The 19,286-nt window shown below is 44.8% G+C and overlaps 1 protein-coding gene across 3 annotated transcripts in view; it reads left to right on the top strand.

Annotated features, from left to right (window-relative positions):
- Positions 1–19,286, top strand: part of CEP131 (centrosomal protein 131) — a 92,127-nt gene that overhangs the window by 67,924 nt on the left and 4,917 nt on the right. For 2 of the 3 annotated variants that reach the window (XM_075845324.1, XM_075845322.1), the window contains exons 9-24: positions 2,067–2,183; positions 2,332–2,503; positions 4,165–4,259; positions 4,357–4,518; positions 4,606–4,812; positions 5,177–5,314; positions 6,385–6,510; positions 6,795–6,911; positions 7,830–7,859; positions 9,499–9,601; positions 15,002–15,203; positions 16,440–16,547; positions 16,781–16,898; positions 17,487–17,561; positions 18,118–18,260; positions 19,001–19,178. In XM_075845324.1, the coding sequence (XP_075701439.1) occupies positions 2,067–2,183; positions 2,332–2,503; positions 4,165–4,259; positions 4,357–4,518; positions 4,606–4,812; positions 5,177–5,314; positions 6,385–6,510; positions 6,795–6,911; positions 7,830–7,859; positions 9,499–9,601; positions 15,002–15,203; positions 16,440–16,547; positions 16,781–16,898; positions 17,487–17,561; positions 18,118–18,260; positions 19,001–19,178 (2,091 nt within the window). The remainder of the gene's footprint in view (positions 1–2,066; positions 2,184–2,331; positions 2,504–4,164; positions 4,260–4,356; positions 4,519–4,605; positions 4,813–5,176; positions 5,315–6,384; positions 6,511–6,794; positions 6,912–7,829; positions 7,860–9,498; positions 9,602–15,001; positions 15,204–16,439; positions 16,548–16,780; positions 16,899–17,486; positions 17,562–18,117; positions 18,261–19,000; positions 19,179–19,286) is intronic. The other variant, XM_075845323.1, reaches the window with a different exon arrangement.

The raw sequence follows: 19,286 nt of genomic DNA, 5'->3' as shown, positions 1-19,286 counted from the left end.
TTACGTTTCCCGTTCATGTCATTGGAGGACACAGACCGCGGGGGTATAGGCTGCCGCCACTAGGAGGCGACACTAAGCATGAAGTGTTAGCTCCTCCTACACAGGGTATACCCCTCCTGTAGACACTGTTATATGGGGGAGCTGTAGCGAAAGTTATAAAGTTAGGGTGAGTAAATGGGATTAGGTAAATATGGCGCCATGCGACCCCCCCCCCCCTCCTTCCTTTCTTGCCTAACTACAACTGACCTGACTTCGGTGCTCCCGCTGGCTTTTTTCCCTATCATCTGCTCCCTACACGATCACGGTGACGGGCCTCGGGATCAATACAGCCCCCGGCTCTGTGCGGTCTACAATGCAGCTGTCTTTATGGTGGGTGGATCTCCCTGCCCCTCTTCCTGGATGCCCGCACATCACGTGCTTGCTCCTTTTCCGAGTCCGGATCGGTTCATCGCCTGGGATCACCCACTAATTGAGGTCTAGGCTTCATTGCGGCCTGCTAGGCCACACTCTACTGTGGTGGTAGTGAAAGGTTTTTTTCCTGCACCCCCTCCTATGCCCACACAGCGTGGCATTTCTCTGCCCTTCTCCTCTTGGTACGTAAATGTCCTCCGCCCTTATTTTTCTATGGACTGATCCATGCCTATCTTCACGCCCATGTCGTCCTGCGCTGCGTTTCTTCTAGTTTTTAAGTGACTATTCTGTCTATCACCTCCATCCACGCCACCTTGGTATTTCAGACTGTATACTGGACCTGGCTACGCTGGAGATCACATTACGGCGGAGTAATTGTGTTTTGACGGTGTAGCTGACAATGCCGCGCGGGCATAATCCTGTATCTGATAGAGCCACCGCAAGCACCAAAACAGCCACATTAACCCCTTTCATAGCGAGCCAACACTTTTTTTATTCTTGGTATCACGCCTCCTATTGGCAACAGCCTATACTGACGGTCTGTGTCCCCAATGGACTGGACAAGAAAAGGATTTTACGGTGAGTACTCAAAAAAACAAAACCTGCTCCACTGAGAATGGGGGACCCTTCAGGATTGGACCCCCCGAGAATCACTGTTTTTTGTCGTCTTCAGCGGAAAACCCAAGACCAAGTCTAATGGGAACCTGTCACTATGAGAAACCGTTTTACGTCAGTGCAATCCCCTAATAGAGTTATACTAATTCATTCAATTGCATCCACTAAACAGCCCCCTAAAGTGCCAAATGGTGGGCCGAAAAGAAGGTTCTATGGAGTCACATGATGCTTCTCAGCCAATCTGAAGCTCAAATGAATCATGTGACACATACCCAAACTCATTATAAGTACGTGTCACAGAATGCCTCACATGATCCTCTCCACAGCTACTGATTGGCTGAAAGGGATCATGTGATACACCATGTGACTCCACAGATCCAAGAAGTGCTTTCTTTTAAGCCCCTCTGTTTCTAGTGTGTTTTTTAGTGCTCGCCATTGTATTAACTCTTATTAGGGTACCGTATTAATGATCTTATTTTAAAGAGAACCTGACCACTCTCCTGACATTTCACTGTTTTAGTAAATAATTGTATTCTCCGTGAAATAAGAATCTCTCTTTAGAAAACGGTGTTGTGCCTTTCCTCTGTTTATTACTCCTGGAAATGTATGTATAAATTGACAACTGGGTGATACCATTTACCTTGTCAACGTGGCGTGTCCCTACAAAGGCTAGCACTGATTGGACAGTCAGACTGGGTAGGGACACACCTAGCTGGTAACACCCAGTTGTCAATTTTATTAATACAATTCCAAGAGGAACAACAGAGGAATGGCACAAGGTCTAAGAAAAGATGCTCCAGAATAATTTTTTTTTTTATGGGGAATACAAAAATTTACTAAATCCGCTATATCAGGAGAGCGGACAGGTCCTCTCTAATAGTTTTGACATAGTATTTGTTTTTGTTTTTTTGGACACATTCTTTAAGATTGGATAATATTAGCGGTGATTTCACAGACTTTGGGAACCTTCAGGTTTGTTGAAACCATTTGCAGGTTTTATTATTTGACTTCAAGATGTTACAACTTTCTTCTTCTTAAAGGAACGGCAGCATCAAGCGGATGAGAGCAGTAACTTAAATTCCCATCAGTCCAAAGACGACGAACGCAAGAGAATCCGAGAAGAGAAGGCTCGACATGCCAGACGGGCCGCCATCCAGGTATGATTTCCTCGTGATGTTCCCACTTCTCCACTGGTGATGCAATGAGGGGTCAATGACAGGAAGGAGTTTCAGGGACTGTAGGACATCTCAGTCCACGGCCTCCTGTAGATGTAGACCAGGTTTGAAATTCTTCTTCAATCCTAAGGAACTGCAGCTGAAGAGGGCACAGAAAGCCCTGGAAGCCAAGAAACTGGTAGAAGAGGAGCTGGCACTGCTGGAACAGAGCGGGAAAGTGGGAAAGAAGAAGGTCGGCCGAAATCTGGTCAACTCTCCACTGGGGAGAAGCAGCAAGTCCAATAATAATAATAAAAATGCAGGTAAGATATAACAGGAGTGACACACTGATATAGAATGAGCCTCATTACCACACATTTCTTGGGGACTGTCCTATATCATCGTGCAGCTACTAGATACTCTTGAACATCATGTTACGGTTAGAATGGGATGTCCCATCATGGTGACCTCCGGAGCAGAGCGTCACTCTAAAGAGCACGTCCTCGCTCTGGAGGACTCCTACCGTGTATTTTGGGGTCATCATTGATTTTTTAGCGGGTGCTAAGTAAGGGGGATTTTATACCGGCAGATTAATGACGTGTCGATCGGCATGGAGCAAGGATCGGGGCTACCTGGGGATGAACGATTGGTAACACGATCTTTCATCCCTACACGGATTGCATACAGTTTACACAGGAACGATCTGCTGCCGACAAACGTCTGTTTTTATTGCAGCATAAAAGTTACAATCAGCCGACGAACAAGCGTTTACTCTGTCGTCAGCTGATCGCCGCCATGTTTACACAGCCAATGATCGGGAACGAGCGTTCGTATGTACATCGTCCCACGTTAAAGGGATTGTCCCAAGATTAAATGTTCCCCCCTCTAATCAAAGGATAGGTGATAACATGCTGATCATGAGAACCGGGGTCCCTTGCCTCCGAACGAATGCTGTGGTAGATCCACATGTGCCCTGCTGCTCCGTTCGTTCTCTATGGCACTGCCGGAGATAGAGCGCTGTACTCTATCTCCGGCACTCCCATAGACCGTGAATGGAGAGGCAGCACGCGTGCGGAACTTGCTGCTCCAATCATTCGGAGGAACAGGACTCCTGTTCTTGTGTTCGGTTGGGGGTCCTAGCGGTCGGACCCCCACCAATCAGCATGTCATCTATCCTGTGGTTAGGGGGTAACTTTTAATCTTGGGACAACCTCTTTAATATTATATCGCCAGGGTATCTGCGCTAGAAAAGATGATTGTCCGTGGTGTATTATGATGGTACACTGTAGCACCGGTTCAGTGCCCCTGACATCAAGTACAGGATAAGTGACTGCCCATAATGCCAGGGACCTGCAAATGCCTTACAGGGACAGTTGAGTTTTTCTGCATAGTGATAACCAAATACCCCTGCATATTCCCTACATTGCAAGCTCCAGGTCCCTGTCACATTGGAACGGGTACTCTGAGATTTACTGCAGGCCTGAATAACAAATAGCTTTATTTTCGGGCATTGTAATATTTATTTTTTTTACGCTATAACCCGCACTGATTCCTAGAGTTGAGAGGTTGCAGTCTTTTTGTCACTTTTTGAACAGGGCTGTACTTGAGTGCACAGTGCCAGGTTGGGAGTGGCAAAGTTCAGAGAAGAAAAATCAGTAACTTCTATTTATGGTAAAACCCTTTAAAGGGACACTCCAGGCAAAACTGATAAATTGTGATATGCCTGAGGGCTGTGTTCTTTAAAGGGGTTTTTCAAGATTAGAAAAACATGGCTGCTTTCTTCCAGAAACAGCGCCACTCTTGTCCATGAGTTATATCTGGTATTGCAGCTTATCCCCTAACAAGTGAATGGTGCTGGGCTGCAGTACCAGAGACAACCTATGGACAGTCAGTGGCGCCGTTTTAGGAAAACCGTCCTTTTTTTTTTTTTTTCTAATTCTGGACAACCCCTTTAAATCTCTGTGTGTGCTCTTGTTTCCTTTAGGTTCTAGAGTACAAGATTTACTGGAAAATGATGGATCTGGGGTCCCGCTCTTCAAGCCATCACCAGATTACAGGAGCAGTGAGCACAGTGCCCAGGTGAGTGTATAACTTGAAACATCCAATGCCCGTCTTGTGCCATGTAGTTTTACAATGTGTTTAAATATTCCTGTTCACACCATGTCCTGATCCGTAGGCTCTTCCTATGCCTGACACGATAGAAGTGGATGTAGCAGCCTCTGCCCACTCTAAGACCACCCTGACCGATCTGCTGGACACCCTGAAGCAGCTGGAAGAGCCTGAACCATTGATGAATATTAGAAAAGAGCTCAAAGACAAATTTCACTGGATCGATGGGGTAAGACAGTCAATCGGCTGCAGGTTGATGGAAGGTTTGGGTATATTGAATGATTGACTATGTGGAGTTTACCGCCTTCTCTTCTAGGACGCTGACACGTCGCTCACGACGGATAACCTGGAGCGCCATAGTCAGATGACCCACAATGGACCGGTGGAGCAGAAGGAGGTTCATGTCGGGGCTGGGGCTCTGCTGTCTGAGGCGAAGCTGCAGAACATCATTAGTTTTCTGGATGAAATGGAGAAGGCTGAACAAGAGAGACCACGATCCTCGGCTTCCAACTCCAACAGAGCGGTAAAGTAACACATAACATCAGATATTGGGCAGTGTGGTTTTGCAGCTCAAATAAGGCTGAGCTGCAATACCGGACGCAGCCCAAGAGAGGCGCTGTTTCTGGGGATAAATATTTAAGGTTTATCTTTTCCTTTTCCTTCCCACATATCCTGCAAGTTTGCATTTATACTTATGAATGGAAGTTCTAATCACTTCTAGTGATGTTGTCGATTTACATTGGACTCCAATGTAACACTGCCCCTAGTGGCCAGATTGCAGACTGCAGAGGCAACTGGCTGGCTCGAGACCATTGCAGAGGAATACATTTTCCGGACCGCTACATATTTTCTTGTTATAAATAATGTTCCTCTTCGTCTTGGCACAGGCTCTGCTGTCTGAGGAAGAGTTGACCCATCTGGAGCAGGCGTCCGCCGTTGCCACTGAGGTGACAAGTTCCATGCTGAAGATGCGACTGGAGCTGGCGGAGAAGAGGAAAGCGTTAAGTCTTCTGCAGACCGCACTAGTGAGTATCACCCTGCTGAGGTCCTTCATCCGGATGCTCCTCACCATTATACCAGAGGAGGCTGCATCGGGGCTCTAGAGATGGTTACTAAGTGGTGCAATCGGGTGGAGCTGCTTTAGTTTAACCAGCTGTTTGGCAGTTCGCTATCTAATCTGAGAGCCGCGGTCCAGTGGGTTGGAAAATTTCGGCTGTTGGTAGAAATTTCTTGTGCATGGCATGATCGGCTGATCATATGTCACTTCCAGGGAATCTTTTTTTTTTTTTCCCCTGATCGGCTAGTTTAGTCTTTTCTGTTGGGATCGATCGTACGAACGATCCCATGGGTGATTGATCAGCCGCATTGCTAATCTTCTATTTATGAACCCTTCCCAGCTCAGTGCCGATCCAGATTTGTTTTTTTTAAGCATACTTGCTCACTCTTCTGGAATGCCATGGGATCTCCCAATAGAGGGCGGAACAGGCAAGTCTCCCACAAAAAAGCTTCTAGTAGCCCCCACTAGGGGGAGCCGGCAGCATATGTTTTTATATTGCTCTTCATGTGAGCTGTATACATTTTCATGTAGTGGGATTCCCCTAGTTGTGGCTGCCAGGATTTTATTAAATCTATGGTGGTATTATGATTGGTATGGTTTATCGGGGAACACCAACATGGCACTGCCCTGGTATGGGTTCAACACTCTTTACAAAAAGGAAAAATGTCGATCTTGTGTGGGCCTATAGCGGGCACCACTCTTTTCACGTGGTTTTGGGGCGCTTTATCATTTTATGTCCACCGGCATATTGTCTCCAAAATGTAGAATTCATATGGACATCTCTGTAGAAACTGACATCGAACGCATAGGAGTTGGTGGCCAATCAGATTTCAGCTTTCATTTTTCCGATATCAATCTTCTGATTGGTTGCCCCATCGTGTTTCCTTTGCCCCCGTCCAGTATTGTGGTTGTAGGGGGTTTACTTTTTCCTTACGGTTCATCTCTTTTGGTTTTCATACATATTATTATTTATGTTGTGATTATCTATAAGAATTTGTGGTCTCTGTGAAATGTTCCCACTTTCTGTGTCCCCCCCAGGCCCAGCAGCGTGAATTAACGGTACGACATGTAAAGCAAACGGAGAAGGAGATGAGCTATCAGCTGAAGCAGCAGAGTGAGCAGTATGAGGCCACTATACAGCGGCACCTCACGTTTATCGACCAGGTAAGACATCAAGTGCGCCCAGTAACCGGAAATTAAAGGGGTTTTCCTGCTTTACGTAAAGCCGATCGTACGTTGATGACCCTCAGTGCAAAACTCCTATGATAATTGTATAATGAACTTTCTAATATGCTTTGTTTTTACATTTTTCACCATTTTCAAGATCTCTGCTTGCTATCCCGCCCTGATGATGTCCAGCAGGCGACACACTGTGAAGAGATGAGCAGGATTGTGTTTTCAGCCTCTAATGTTTCCATTTACTGACAGCAAGCTCTGCTCTTTCACAGCTCATCGATGACAAGAAGGCCCTAAGCGAGCGTTGTGAGTCACTGGTAAATGAGCTGAAGCAAGTGGATCACAAGTACTCCAGCAAGATCTCCCAGATGCAGGAGCAGCATGACATGGTAAGAAGAACCACATAGAATCACATCAGTCACATCATGTTCTATACTCCAATCCCTTCCAGAGCTGCATTCAAAATTCTGCTGGTTCCCCTTTAAGGCCCTGTTCACATAGCGGTTTTTTTGCAGGCAGAAAAATCTGCCTCAAAATTCCTGATTTTGACCTGCCTGCACTTTCATGCTGTGGTTTTTGCGGCGTTTTTCACCCAAGCCCATAGAGCACCGTGGGCAAAAAAAACATTGCGAAAAAAACGGTTTCTCTGCCTCTCATTGATTTCAATGGGAGATGAGAGGCGGAACCGCGGCAAGAAATCTAAAAGCCGGCGCAGAAAAAAAAACGCCTCCACCTCCCAATGAAATTAATAGGAGGTGGTTTTGGCCGTTTTTTGGCAGTTTCCGTAGCAAAATCAGCATAAAAAAAAACTTTGTTTGAACTGGGCCTTACTCTCAGGCTGCACAACATAACATTACTCTTCTGCCACCTCCTGGTTGGGCACATGTACTATGTCGTGATGCATTGTGGGATACATTGCAGCATAGCAGCGTGCCGTGGATTATGGAGCTGCTTTCACATCATCCAGATATACAGCCTGTGAATCCATCACTCTATATCTCTATGACAATACTGCGCCTGACATGTATAGGAACGGCCATGTTATCAGAATCTCTCAGTAGTGCAGCCTCAGGCTTTGGGCCTGTAACTTTAAGTGATGATATCTCCGCATAGAAGATAGATATTGAAAAACGGTTTTTAATGTGCATTAAAGGACCTTTTTGGCAGCGACCGTGTCCGTGTGAATGAAGCTAGGAGACTGCAAGGCGGAGTTCTGCTTTAAGCCTATTTGGGTTTTATCCTTTGTTATTTATTGTGTTGACTTGTTATCTTTCCCCCTTCTCTTCTTCTCTTTGCTTTCCCCCTAGGTTTGGCAAACTTTGGGCCCCCTGTGTGAGGTAATAGCCCTGCTACATGCACTCTGCGCCCTCTTTATGTTACACTATGCCATCCTGCCAGGAATCCCCGTCTGTTATACCCATACCAATGCTGATACCCGCCAGTCCTGATAGACTGTGTATTATTGTGTTTCCATAGCATGATATGTAACCATTTTATACTAACTGGTTTATCTCTCCCTGGCACCCGTGTCATAGATTTTGCACGTGTATTGTATTTCAGTAAGTACCACTTTAAATGTATGCCATGCCGCACCCCCACTACAAGTACTACCTGATCATAGCGATCACTTACCGCCCCTCAGTCTTGTATAACAACATGGAAGAGAAATAATCTTCCCTCTGCTATAAAAGGTAGCGCTGCTTTCCCACCTACTGATGATGTCATCAGTGGGTTTCCTAATAGGAGGCGGAGTCCCTGAATTTTTTTTGCTGACAATTCAGACTATGTTTTCTTTAACGTGTGCATTTCGGATATTCCCATATGGTTTAAAACTAGCTCGGTTGAGAAGGGTTCTCCCCAGATTAGAAAACCCCCCTGAAGCTCCGCCCATATCGAAAAATAATCGTTTATAATATATTTACAATTGAAATTGTGCCCCACTTCCTGCGTGATGTAATGACCCATGGCTACTCTAGTCACGTGATTCTATTATTTACGACTTGGCATTGAATAGCTGCAATACTGCACCTAGCCCATAGAGAAGAGTGGCGCTGTTTCTAAAAAATTCTCTCTTTTCATCAACCTCTTTTCTGTCGTTCTCCTGTCTGCCAGGTCTCGCTCTTTTGCATGATACAGCCGGGTGATGTAACACCATTAATATTGCTTGTAGGCACGATTACGCATGCGGAGCAACACACGTCTCCGGATTACTAGAGGATTGTGTATTAATTTGTATGAGGTGGGGGAAGGGAAGTGACAACTGCTCTAATCGCATGTCATGTCCGGTAAACTGGTCGTCACTTCTCCAGCCATTGTCCTGAGAACGTATACAAAATATTTGTCACCACTTCAGCTCTAACTATTATGATACTGCCCCCTATGGCCAAGAATATGGACCAAGACATGTAGGAATTTTTTTTTTGCCTTTACTTAACTTTTTAGGTCCAAAAAATTATTATTTTTTAAATACATCTTTATAGGCGTAGGGCCAGTTATAGTTTGTTGTGGGAGGTTCCGCCCCTTCAGACCAGCCACACCCACTATTTAGAAAGTGCTGTGAGTGGCAGTGAAAAACTCAACATTTTTCATGCAAAATTTATAAATACCCCCCCCCCCCCCCATAGTGTTTAAATGATGAAAGTGTGGCTGTCTACAGCCACCACTAGGGGGAGCTCACTCTTTATGGTTTTTCAGCTCTTGGGTAAAGAAGAGCAGCTGCAGGGAAATCAAATTCCCTGCAGCCTATCAACCGGCCACTGCTTGTTTTATGACAGCCTGTAAACAAACTACAGGGCACCATAAACTGTGGCCTATGAGCTGTCATATTACTTTAAGGGCAGCTGTGGTGAATTTGATCTCCCCACAGCTGCCCCTCCACTAGAGAGATTATATTAGTGACATGTATATAATGCAGCTCCACCAATCATATACATTGTTGTAGCTACCGAATGTATCCATTCACATCTCGCCTTCCAGGAGATGAAGAAGCTGCAGCAACTCATGACGGCTACGGAAAAAGTTCGGCGGGAGAAGTGGATCGACGAGAAGACCAAGAAGATCAAAGAGATCACCGTGAAGGGTAAATGTGGAGCATGGGCATCTTTATTTCCTTCTTGGTCTCTATAATCAAAATAGACATGTATATAAACTGCAATACCAGACACAGCCATGGGCAGGAGTGGCGCTGTTTCTCAAAAAATAGCAGACCAGGATTGGAAAAAACATGGCTGCTTTTTTTTTTTCTTTAAGAAAAACACACCTGTTCATGGGTAGTCATTGAAGTGAATGGGGCTGACCTGCAATACCACCCACAACCTATGGACAGATGTGGCGCTGCTTTTAGAAGAAAGCAGCCATGTTTTTCTATTCCAGCCCTTTAGGCTTTTGATTCATCATCTTCTGTCAAGTTAAAGATATTTTCCAGCTCAGTTATATCTGTTTCTTGGAAAGTTGGGTGATGCTTAATAAGACCCAGCTTTCCTAGAGTCACGAATAGCAAGTTTGCCTAGTTATGCCTCATTTATATTTGATTTCAGGCCCCATGCACACAACTAAATATGGTCCGTAATTACGGACCCATTCATTTCTATGGCCGACTGACACCTTCCCATATATTTACGGGAAGGTGTCCGGGTCGTACATAGGCTCTATCCTATCTTTTGCGTTTTTACAGGCCGTGCTCCCATACTTTATATGGGAGCAGGGCCCACATATGCGGGTGGCTGTCAGGGGCCGGCCATGACCTTAATAACTGACCCTCATTACGGGCACGGTCTTGTGCAGGGGGTCTTAGGCCTTTAGAAAAGATGTGTGAACACCCCATATTGGTTGTCATCCAACTTTCCCAGAAACATAAATGCATCAATGGAGTATTAAAGGATGTAAGATGAGTGTAACTCAATGGGGGGGGGGGTGCTTCTTAAAGGGAACCTCTCACTAGGTTCCTTTTATGGCATCACGCACTCGGATAATTTGTGTATTGCAGGTGGTGTCATACACTCAATTTTCTATGCAAATATGGAATTTAATAAGTTATTTTTTACCATGGGGAAATGTTATTCTCTATTATGACCACTAGGTGTCCTTCTACAGATTTCCTAAAGGACAAAACAGTGATCACTTTTATATTTTCTATAAAATAAGACAGACACTATATTAAAGGGGTCCTCAGGATCAGCCATCAATAGCTGATGGGTCAGGGTCCGACTCCCGGGACACCCCCAATTGGCTGTTTAGAAGGGGAAGCAGCACTCGTAGGAGCGCTTCACTTCCTTCAAAACAGCTGATGGGGGGCGGGGGTCCCGGGAGTCGGACTCTGACCCATCAGCTATTGATGGCCGATCCTGAGGATAGGCCATTCTTTTTTAGCGACTGGAAAACCCCTTTAAACCCTCAATACCGAAGGTATTTTAAACCTTAATGACCGAGCAGCAATTTTTTACGTTTTTCTATCGTCGCATTCAAAGAACTATACGTTCTTATTTTTGCGTCGACATGGCCGTATAAGGTTTTGTTTTTTGCGGGACTAGTTGTTTTTTTTAATAGCACCATTTTGGGGTAGATATCATTTATTGATTAACTTTTTTGGTGGGAAAACAGGAAAAAACAGACATTTCACCACTTCTTTGTGTCTTAAATTTACACCGTTTACCGTGTTGTATAAATAAAATAATAACTTTATTCAGCGGGTCGTTACAATTGCGGCAATACTAAATTTCTAGAGTTTTTTTAAAATATATTACTACTTTTACACCGTAAAAGTTTTTAAGTTTTCGGCGCTGTGCGAGGACTTGATTGTTGCGGGACGACTTGTTTTGATTTATATCAATTTTGGGCACAAATTTATTTTTATTTTTTTTTAATTCCTGATTTTAAAAGGCGAGCAACGGAAAACAGCTATTCTGGCATTGTTTCTTATATGGCGTTACCCATCCGGGATAAATGACATTAATTTATAGTACGGGTGGTTACGAATGCGGCGATATCAAATGTGTGTAGTTTTTTTATTCTTTTTTTTTTTTTTTTTTTTTGACAATAATAGAACATTGTGTAAGGAAAAAAACCATGTATTCGTATTTTTTTTCCTGTAGAAACATTTATGTGCTGCATTCATCATTGACCGTAGTATATGAGGGGTTAAATGGCTAAGTTGTGGAGTAAACCCCCCCCCCCCCCCTCATTAGTGATCAGAGAGCAAGTATGTGCTGTCATTAATAATGGGGGTGATATCATAAACAAAAGTCTGTTACCCCTCCACCTGCAGCCATCTGAAGCCATACAGGGACAGGAGAAGGATCACAGATCCCTCTCCTGCCCCCAAGGTTATCAGCAAGTCACCCACTGCATTTTCCTCTTCCACACAGGCTGAGTGAGAGCTACAATACAGTATATGCAGCTACTACTTCAAACTGCACTAGTTCCAGCTAGAATAGGGCTAGAGCCGGGATCCTGGTCTTATTTTAAAGCCAAGATTCTTAAGAAGAAACCAAAATGGAGATGGAGCCTTTAGAGTAGGAGCTGCTTTTCAGTTACACTGCCCGAGTTGTACTTGGGGTAAACTGTTAGGAGATTGAAGCACCATGATTCGGGAGGGGGGTGTTTGGGTTCTTCTGCTACATCAGGTTTCCCATCCAGTAATCCCATTGAAGTAGACTCCAACCTAATCGTATAGAGCGGTGGTCTACAACTCCAGCCATTGTGAAACTACAACTCCCAGCATACCCTTGTAAAATGCAAAAAGGGCAGCACTAGAAAAAATAGCTAAAATGTCTAAATTGACTGGGTGTTACCATTCTCCTTGTCAATAGGGTGTGTCCCTACACATTCTAAGGCCGAATTTAGACGAGCGTATATCTAGTGCGTGTGACAGGCCGTTAAAACAACGGCCGCCGCACGGACGCGTGTATTTCAATGGGGCCGTTCACATGGCTGTTTTTACGGACCGTGCGAAGGGTGCGTTGAAAAATAGGAGATGTCCGATTTTCTTTCGTTTTCACAGATCCCTCAATAGACTCAAGTCTATGAGAGAGCCGTGAAAACGGGTCCCACATGGGTGCAACTCGGATGTGAAAAACTGTCGTTTTTCACGTCCGAGTTTGCACTTCGCCTACACTGTTAGCGTGTAGGGGCACACCCGTTTGCCAATTTCTTCATTAATTTCCAGGAAGAATAACAGAGGAATGACTCAACACAAAATTCTAAGAAAAGATGTTCCGGAATTGTTTTTTGTAATGGGAATAGAAGTTTGTACTAAAACAGACATGTCAGGATTGCTTATAATCCCAGAACAGAGGAAAGCTAAACCAGGGGGTTCCCAGAAATGAGTCCGTCCCCCGCCCCTGATCATTAAAGGGACCCTGTCAGCAGTTTTTTAAAACCGCTGATAGCGCTATATACAGGGTGGGGAGTGCAGTGTAACGATACGTATGTTGTCCGTCATGTTAGTTGCATGACTAAAAAACAGTCTCAGTTTTGAGTTGTTTGGTGCCGCAGTGGCTTTTCCCTCTTCATGTGCAGTGCTCCGGACTCTCTTCACTGAGCGCTGCCAGCCCCTCCGCTCTGTGTGACCGCTCTACCGTCCAATCAGAAGACCGCTAGAGCCGTCACTTAGAGCGGAGAGTGCACTTCCGACCAAGGACAACAAGACGGAGATTTGTCGCATGACCGACAACATCGCTATGGTTACACTACTCTCCCCGTCCTGTATATAGCACTGTCAGCAGACTTAAAACTGCTGACAGGTTCCCTTTAAATGAAAATATTCCAATAAGGAAAGTTTCCTGATGTCCAGGGGGAGCTATAAAGAACGCAGTGTGTATCCAGACTGTTCACTTTTCCAAATACAGAACAATTCCTTTAATCCGGCACCAATGGGATCTGATAGGTGGCAAAATATGGGATTTTCTGTATTCTCCGCTGCTCTGGTGATAGGGAGTTCCCGCTCTCTTGAGGCCGCTCACGCTATCCTTATGGGTTAAAGATTGTACTTTTTGATTGTTTATTTTATGTCGATCATTGCCTTTGTTTAAGGACACAGGTGGAATGTCCCGGCCGCTCCCCCCTCGTACCATCTACTATTTGCCTGCTGCCATTTGTGTTCTGGTTCACTACAAATATTTGCTGCCCATAATTGTCCTATGCCATTGATATGTTCCAGGACGTCCCCTGGTCTTCGCTGAGCTCATCGTCACATTTACATCACGGCCCTTCACCTGCATTGACACTATTGATCTTGCCAGTTCCCCTTTAAGATCAGCGACATTTCTATACACCCAGGGGAGGCCACGTGTCACTCCAACAACCCGTATGTGCCCCCTGATTCCCTAACCCCGTAACAAACCAGGTCTCTGGCTCTGTCCCAGAATGGCACACATCCACCCTCTCAGACTATAGAGATTGGCACAGGAAGCTACATGTGGGCAAGTACCTGTTAGAGGGGCAGAGCAGGGTCACGGAGGAGAGAAGTGGGGTGTATTATAGGGGCGCAGGGTCTGGTATATATATGTATTGGCACTATTGTGATGGCACCGCTGTGTAGGTACAAGATGGTCCGAGTGTGCGGGCAATCTGCTGTAAGTACTACAATCCAGGAGCACCATTGGTATCACTAGGTCTGGGCACACAGAGGATATAGCGTTGTCTGGAGATTGGGGGTGTGGCCAGAGCGATAAGGGGTGGGGCTTAAAAATAGCATTGTTTTTTGCTTCCATTGTTGAGACTCCTGAATGGCAGCCATTATTGTGTAGTTCTATCTATCTCATATCTTTCTATCTATCGATCTCCTATCTATCTATCTATCTATCTATCTATCTATCTATCTATCTCATATCTTTCTATCTATCTCCTATCTATCTATCTTATCTATCTTATCTATCTTATCTATCTATCTATCTATCTATCTATCTATCTATCTATCTATCTATCTATCTATCTATCTATCTATCTATCTCCTATCTATCTATCTCCTATCTATCTATCTCATATCTATCTATCTATCTCATATCTATCTATCTCATATCTATCTATCTATCTATCTCATATCTATCTATCTATCTATCTATCTATCTATCTATCTCATATCTATCTATCTATCTATCTATCTCATATCTATCTATCTCATATCTATCTATCTATCTATCTCATATCTATCTATCTATCTATCTATCTATCTATCTATCTATCTATCTATCTATCTATCTATCTATCTCATATCTATCTCATATCTATCTATCTATCTATCTATCTATCTATCTATCTATCTATCTATCTATCTATCTATCTCATATCTATCTATCTCATATCTATCTCATATCTATCTATCTCATATCTATCTATCTATCTATCTATCTATCTATCTATCTATCTATCTATCTATCTATCTATCTCATATCTATCTATCTATCTATCTCATATCTATCTATCTATCTATCTATCTATCTATCTATCTTCTCCTCACTATCTGCATTACTTCTCTTCACAGGACTGGAGCCGGAGATCCAGAGACTTATATCCAAACACAAGCAGGAGATCCGCAAGTTAAAGGCTCTGCATGAGGCCGAGCTGCTGCAGTCGGATGAGCGGGCAGCGCAGCGATACGTGCGCCAGGCCGAGGAGTTGAGGCAAAACCTTGAGCGAGAGAAGGAAGATGTGAGCCAGAGGGAGCGAGAGCTGGCAAAGCAGAGGTGACCTTCCAGGGGCCGCAGTGATTCTAGTCACGTGATACAGGGTCGTATTGTCAGGCAACTAAAAAATACTTACAACCATTATTGGCTAATTGAGTGCAGGATGTTCTGCAAGTTTCTAATATACTTTGTGTTTCAATTCCTCACCATTTTCAAGATCTTTGTTTACTGTCAGTGAATAGAAACATTCTTATTTACCTGCCAAGGAGGAAAACCTGTAGAGACCTAATACTTCTTACACCAGAGGCTTTTCTACAGTCTAGGTTATCGTAAGCGAGCGAAACACTCTGGACTCCGGGTGGATACATGTTATCTGTGCTGATACATTGTAACAAACTATCAGGGCAGGAGAGAGGGTTGTGTTGCTGATGGATTTATCTTACAAAAAACAGTCTATACTGGATACAATTGTAGCAAACATTTACCTGTGTGATGTTTTAGGTCTGTGCATATTGTTTCCATTCACTCACAGCAAGAAGAGATGTTGAAAATGGTGTAGAATTGAAACGCAAAAGGAGAAATTCTACTGACAAGATTGTATTATGGATTGCCATGTAGCTTTTTTTTTCCCAGCTACGGTTTAGAGAGGGGGTTTTAAAGGGACCACCCCCTCTAATATGGACAAGACTAATCCTGATGAGACAACCCGTTTAAAACTCAGTCTGGGACCATGTTGTTTTTTCACCTTCATCAAACTCTGTATTACTGCATGGTTAGACAGGTACAGACGGGAGGAATGTATTACTGTATATGTAGAGTTTTCCTTTCAGGGGTCTGGAAAAGCTGGGTCATGATATGTGTGGGAACTGTACTGGCAGCTATATTGGTTGTTACTCTGCTTTTCCATAAGCAGATGTTATTTGGTGTTGGCTTCAAGAAATTTTTGACATCTTACGGAGGTCCTCCAGCGATCACCTGTAATTTGTGTGGAAACCTGGCAGTAGGTGTTCAGTTTCCCTGCAGCGCCACCACAGGAGAAATGAAGCATTACACAAGGTCCATCCATATCAATGTGTTGTCTGTGTAATACAGGACAGGACGGGTCCTCCAGAGAGAGAAGCTCTTTGTAACCTCCCTCCACTCTGTCCTAGAGCTAAGGATCCTGAATATAGGACCCCCAACCTCTAATAGCGTGCATGGAAATGGGTTTTCTAAACTGCACCACCCGTTTAATAGTATAGGATGACTTCTATCACACATTTTCCTTTACAGACGTGTTTTTTTCCCTCTGTCCAGGTATGAGCAGCAGCTGGTACAAGAAGAGCAGTCCCTGCAGGAGCAGCGCAGGCGATTATACAGCGAGGTGTCCGAGGAGAAGGAGCGCTTAAAGCAGCAAGCGGCAAGGTGAGAGATGCCACATTCCAGAAACGGGACAAACAACTTCAAAGGCAAATAAATATTATCCACAGCAACCAATCAGATTCAGCTTTCATTTTTCTAAGGCTCCTTGGAGAATGAAAGCAGCGACCCGATTGGTTACTGCAGTTTTTATTTATAATCTCCCCCCAATGTGAGCCAGATGTATAGTTGAGGTTTGAGCGGCCTCGTGCCTCGTCACTGATGCGTTTGTCTCGCAGACAAAGAGCAGAACTGGATGAACTCCGGAAACAGCTAGAAGACAACTGTGCGCTGACCAGCAGAGTCCTGAAAGAAGAATATGAGAAGAGCCAGGAGGAGCAAGAACGTCGGCACCAGGTCCTAAATTACACTGGACATAGACATGGGGGTGAGGGGGGGCTGGACATTCCTTAGGCCAGGCCATCCATATATGAACTGTGAGGACCCCCACTAATCACGGACATGCTGGACTGCCGCTGCTGATCTCTGTAGTTCCCGACATAGTCACATTAGTACTGCATGTGCCCATGTCTGGTACCGCTGCTCAGCCCGGTTCACTTGAATAATTGGGGTGCACCGACGCTCGCTTGTCCTGGGGTAGACAATAGAGATCAGCGTGACGGTGCCCAAAGACTTCACTATTTCTCAATGTTGAAAATTTCCATGACAATCTTTATCTTACGTCTCTGATCACATTGAATGAGGCATTTAGGCCCCGCCCATCATCCCTCAAGAAGCCTGGAACCGCCTCTTTTTATGCAAATTTGCCCCTCCTCCCTCCCGTTTGCACGATAGTGCGACGATAGACAGGACTGTTGGCTAATCCCCCACAAGCGTCACTCGAGGTTCATTTTCCAGGTCACTTTAGTGCTACTACAGACTTGGTCACAGGATGTTTGTTCTTTGCCGAGTGAGACTTTTTTATTTTCTTGCGGTTGATTACAGATTGAGCTGAAGGCAATCAAAGAGCGTCTAGAGATCGAGAAGCAGGCGTGGGAGCAGAACTACAGGAAGAAGGAGGTAAATACAGCCGACCATGTACAGAGTGGTTCACCCAACCCAGTTGAGATTAACCCCCTGCCTCCTGTTTAGTAGTGCCTCGTACAGTCGTAGCAGTGTCGTCCATTCCCAGTCACAGCAGTTTGACCAAAAGAAGTCACCGTGGCATCCCCAGTTGCCCATCAACAGAGAAAGCATTGCTTATCCCCCCCCCAACAGTGATTGCATTGCTTTCCCCCCAGTTGTCACAGCAGGACTGTGTTTTATTTTTAAGGGTTTTTCCCATTGGACACAGTGATGGAATGACACTAGGATCGAAGGGACCGCAGCCCTAGTTTATCCCGTCACCATTCACTTTAGCCCTGCGGCCCTTTAAATATCAGAATTGTTGGGGTTGTGGCTGTCGGACTCCCACCGATCGCACAGTGAATAGTCTCCTTTCTGAAGCCACGTGCTGCATGCACCCCCTGTTCTGTCATCCGTCTCAATCTCATCTATTTTAATTCCACTTTTCGGAGCCGTTCCCCTATAAACCTCATGATCGATCGCTAATGTTGTATTTTCTTGTGTTTTTTAGGAAGCCTGGCTCTTAACCAGGGAGCGGGACCTCAAAGAAGAGGTGCGGAAGGGGAGAGACAAGGAGATAGAATTGGTGATCCAGCGGCTGGAGGCCGAGATGTCAACGGCAAGGGAAGAATGTGAACGGGCGGCTGAAAACAGGTACCGGGACACAGGAAAAACGGGGGAATCCTAAGGCTCTGTTCACATCATGGCTCCTGTTTATAATGAAAACCACGAGATGGTGCCGGATACGTCTTATGACTGTTACTACCAGCGCCTGACAGACCCTATTGCCTTATAATGGCTCCCATCGTTGCCCTGATGGAAGGGCTATGGCTACTTTAATTAATGTGGTAGTACGAGTGCTGCTCGAAAAATGACCAAAGGGATCAGAAGACATTGTAGGGCTTGTATGAGATTAGATTTTTTTTTTCTTGAAAACAGTGCCACTCTCGCCCGATGGCTGTGTTTGGTATTGCAGCTCAGCCCCATTCACTTGAGTGGAGCTGATCTGCAATACTATTCAAAGCCTGTTGGCAAAAGTGGCGCTGTTTTTCCAAAAATATACATACAGGAAGATTTTCCTTTTCTGGTTCATGTCTCCTTGATTCCAACTTATTCAGTTCAGCCGTTTCTTCTTCATATCTGTTTCTGGGAAAGCTGGGTGACTACTATGGCAGCCTTTTAGGTTGTCACCTAGCTCCTAAATCGGATATACTCCTAATTATGCAGTGATATATTCGCCACTCTTACTCCTGTACCGCTAAATGGTGTTAGCTTTGCCATTCAGGATCCTAGGAAAGCTGGATGACAATCCCTTTGCCAGCGGTGTACAATAAGCAAGGCTCTTGCGTTAAAGTGTACACCACCCATCTAGACGTGTTTTTGTATCCCGGCAGGATTAAGAGAGTGCGTGAAAAGTACGAATCCGAGCTGCAGGAGCTAGAGCGCTCCGAGAAGAAGTCACATGAGCGCTGCAACCAATTAAAGGAGAGCGTGACTGAGCTGGAGGGGGAGCAAATCAGACTGCATGGACTGCTGAAACAGAGGGAGCTGGAAGTGGAAGATCTCAGAAAGGTGAGGGAGATGAGCAATGATCTGCAGGTTGATCATCAGGCATTTTACTCCAGTCACATCCAGAGCTGCATTTAGAACTCTTCTTGCACCTACAATTCATCAGTACGG

Source organism: Rhinoderma darwinii, chromosome 13, assembly GCF_050947455.1.
Source record: "Rhinoderma darwinii isolate aRhiDar2 chromosome 13, aRhiDar2.hap1, whole genome shotgun sequence".
Lineage (NCBI taxonomy): Eukaryota > Metazoa > Chordata > Amphibia > Anura > Rhinodermatidae > Rhinoderma > Rhinoderma darwinii.
Note: the sequence above shows the minus strand (reverse complement) of the source record. Positions and strands in the feature narration are given on the sequence as shown.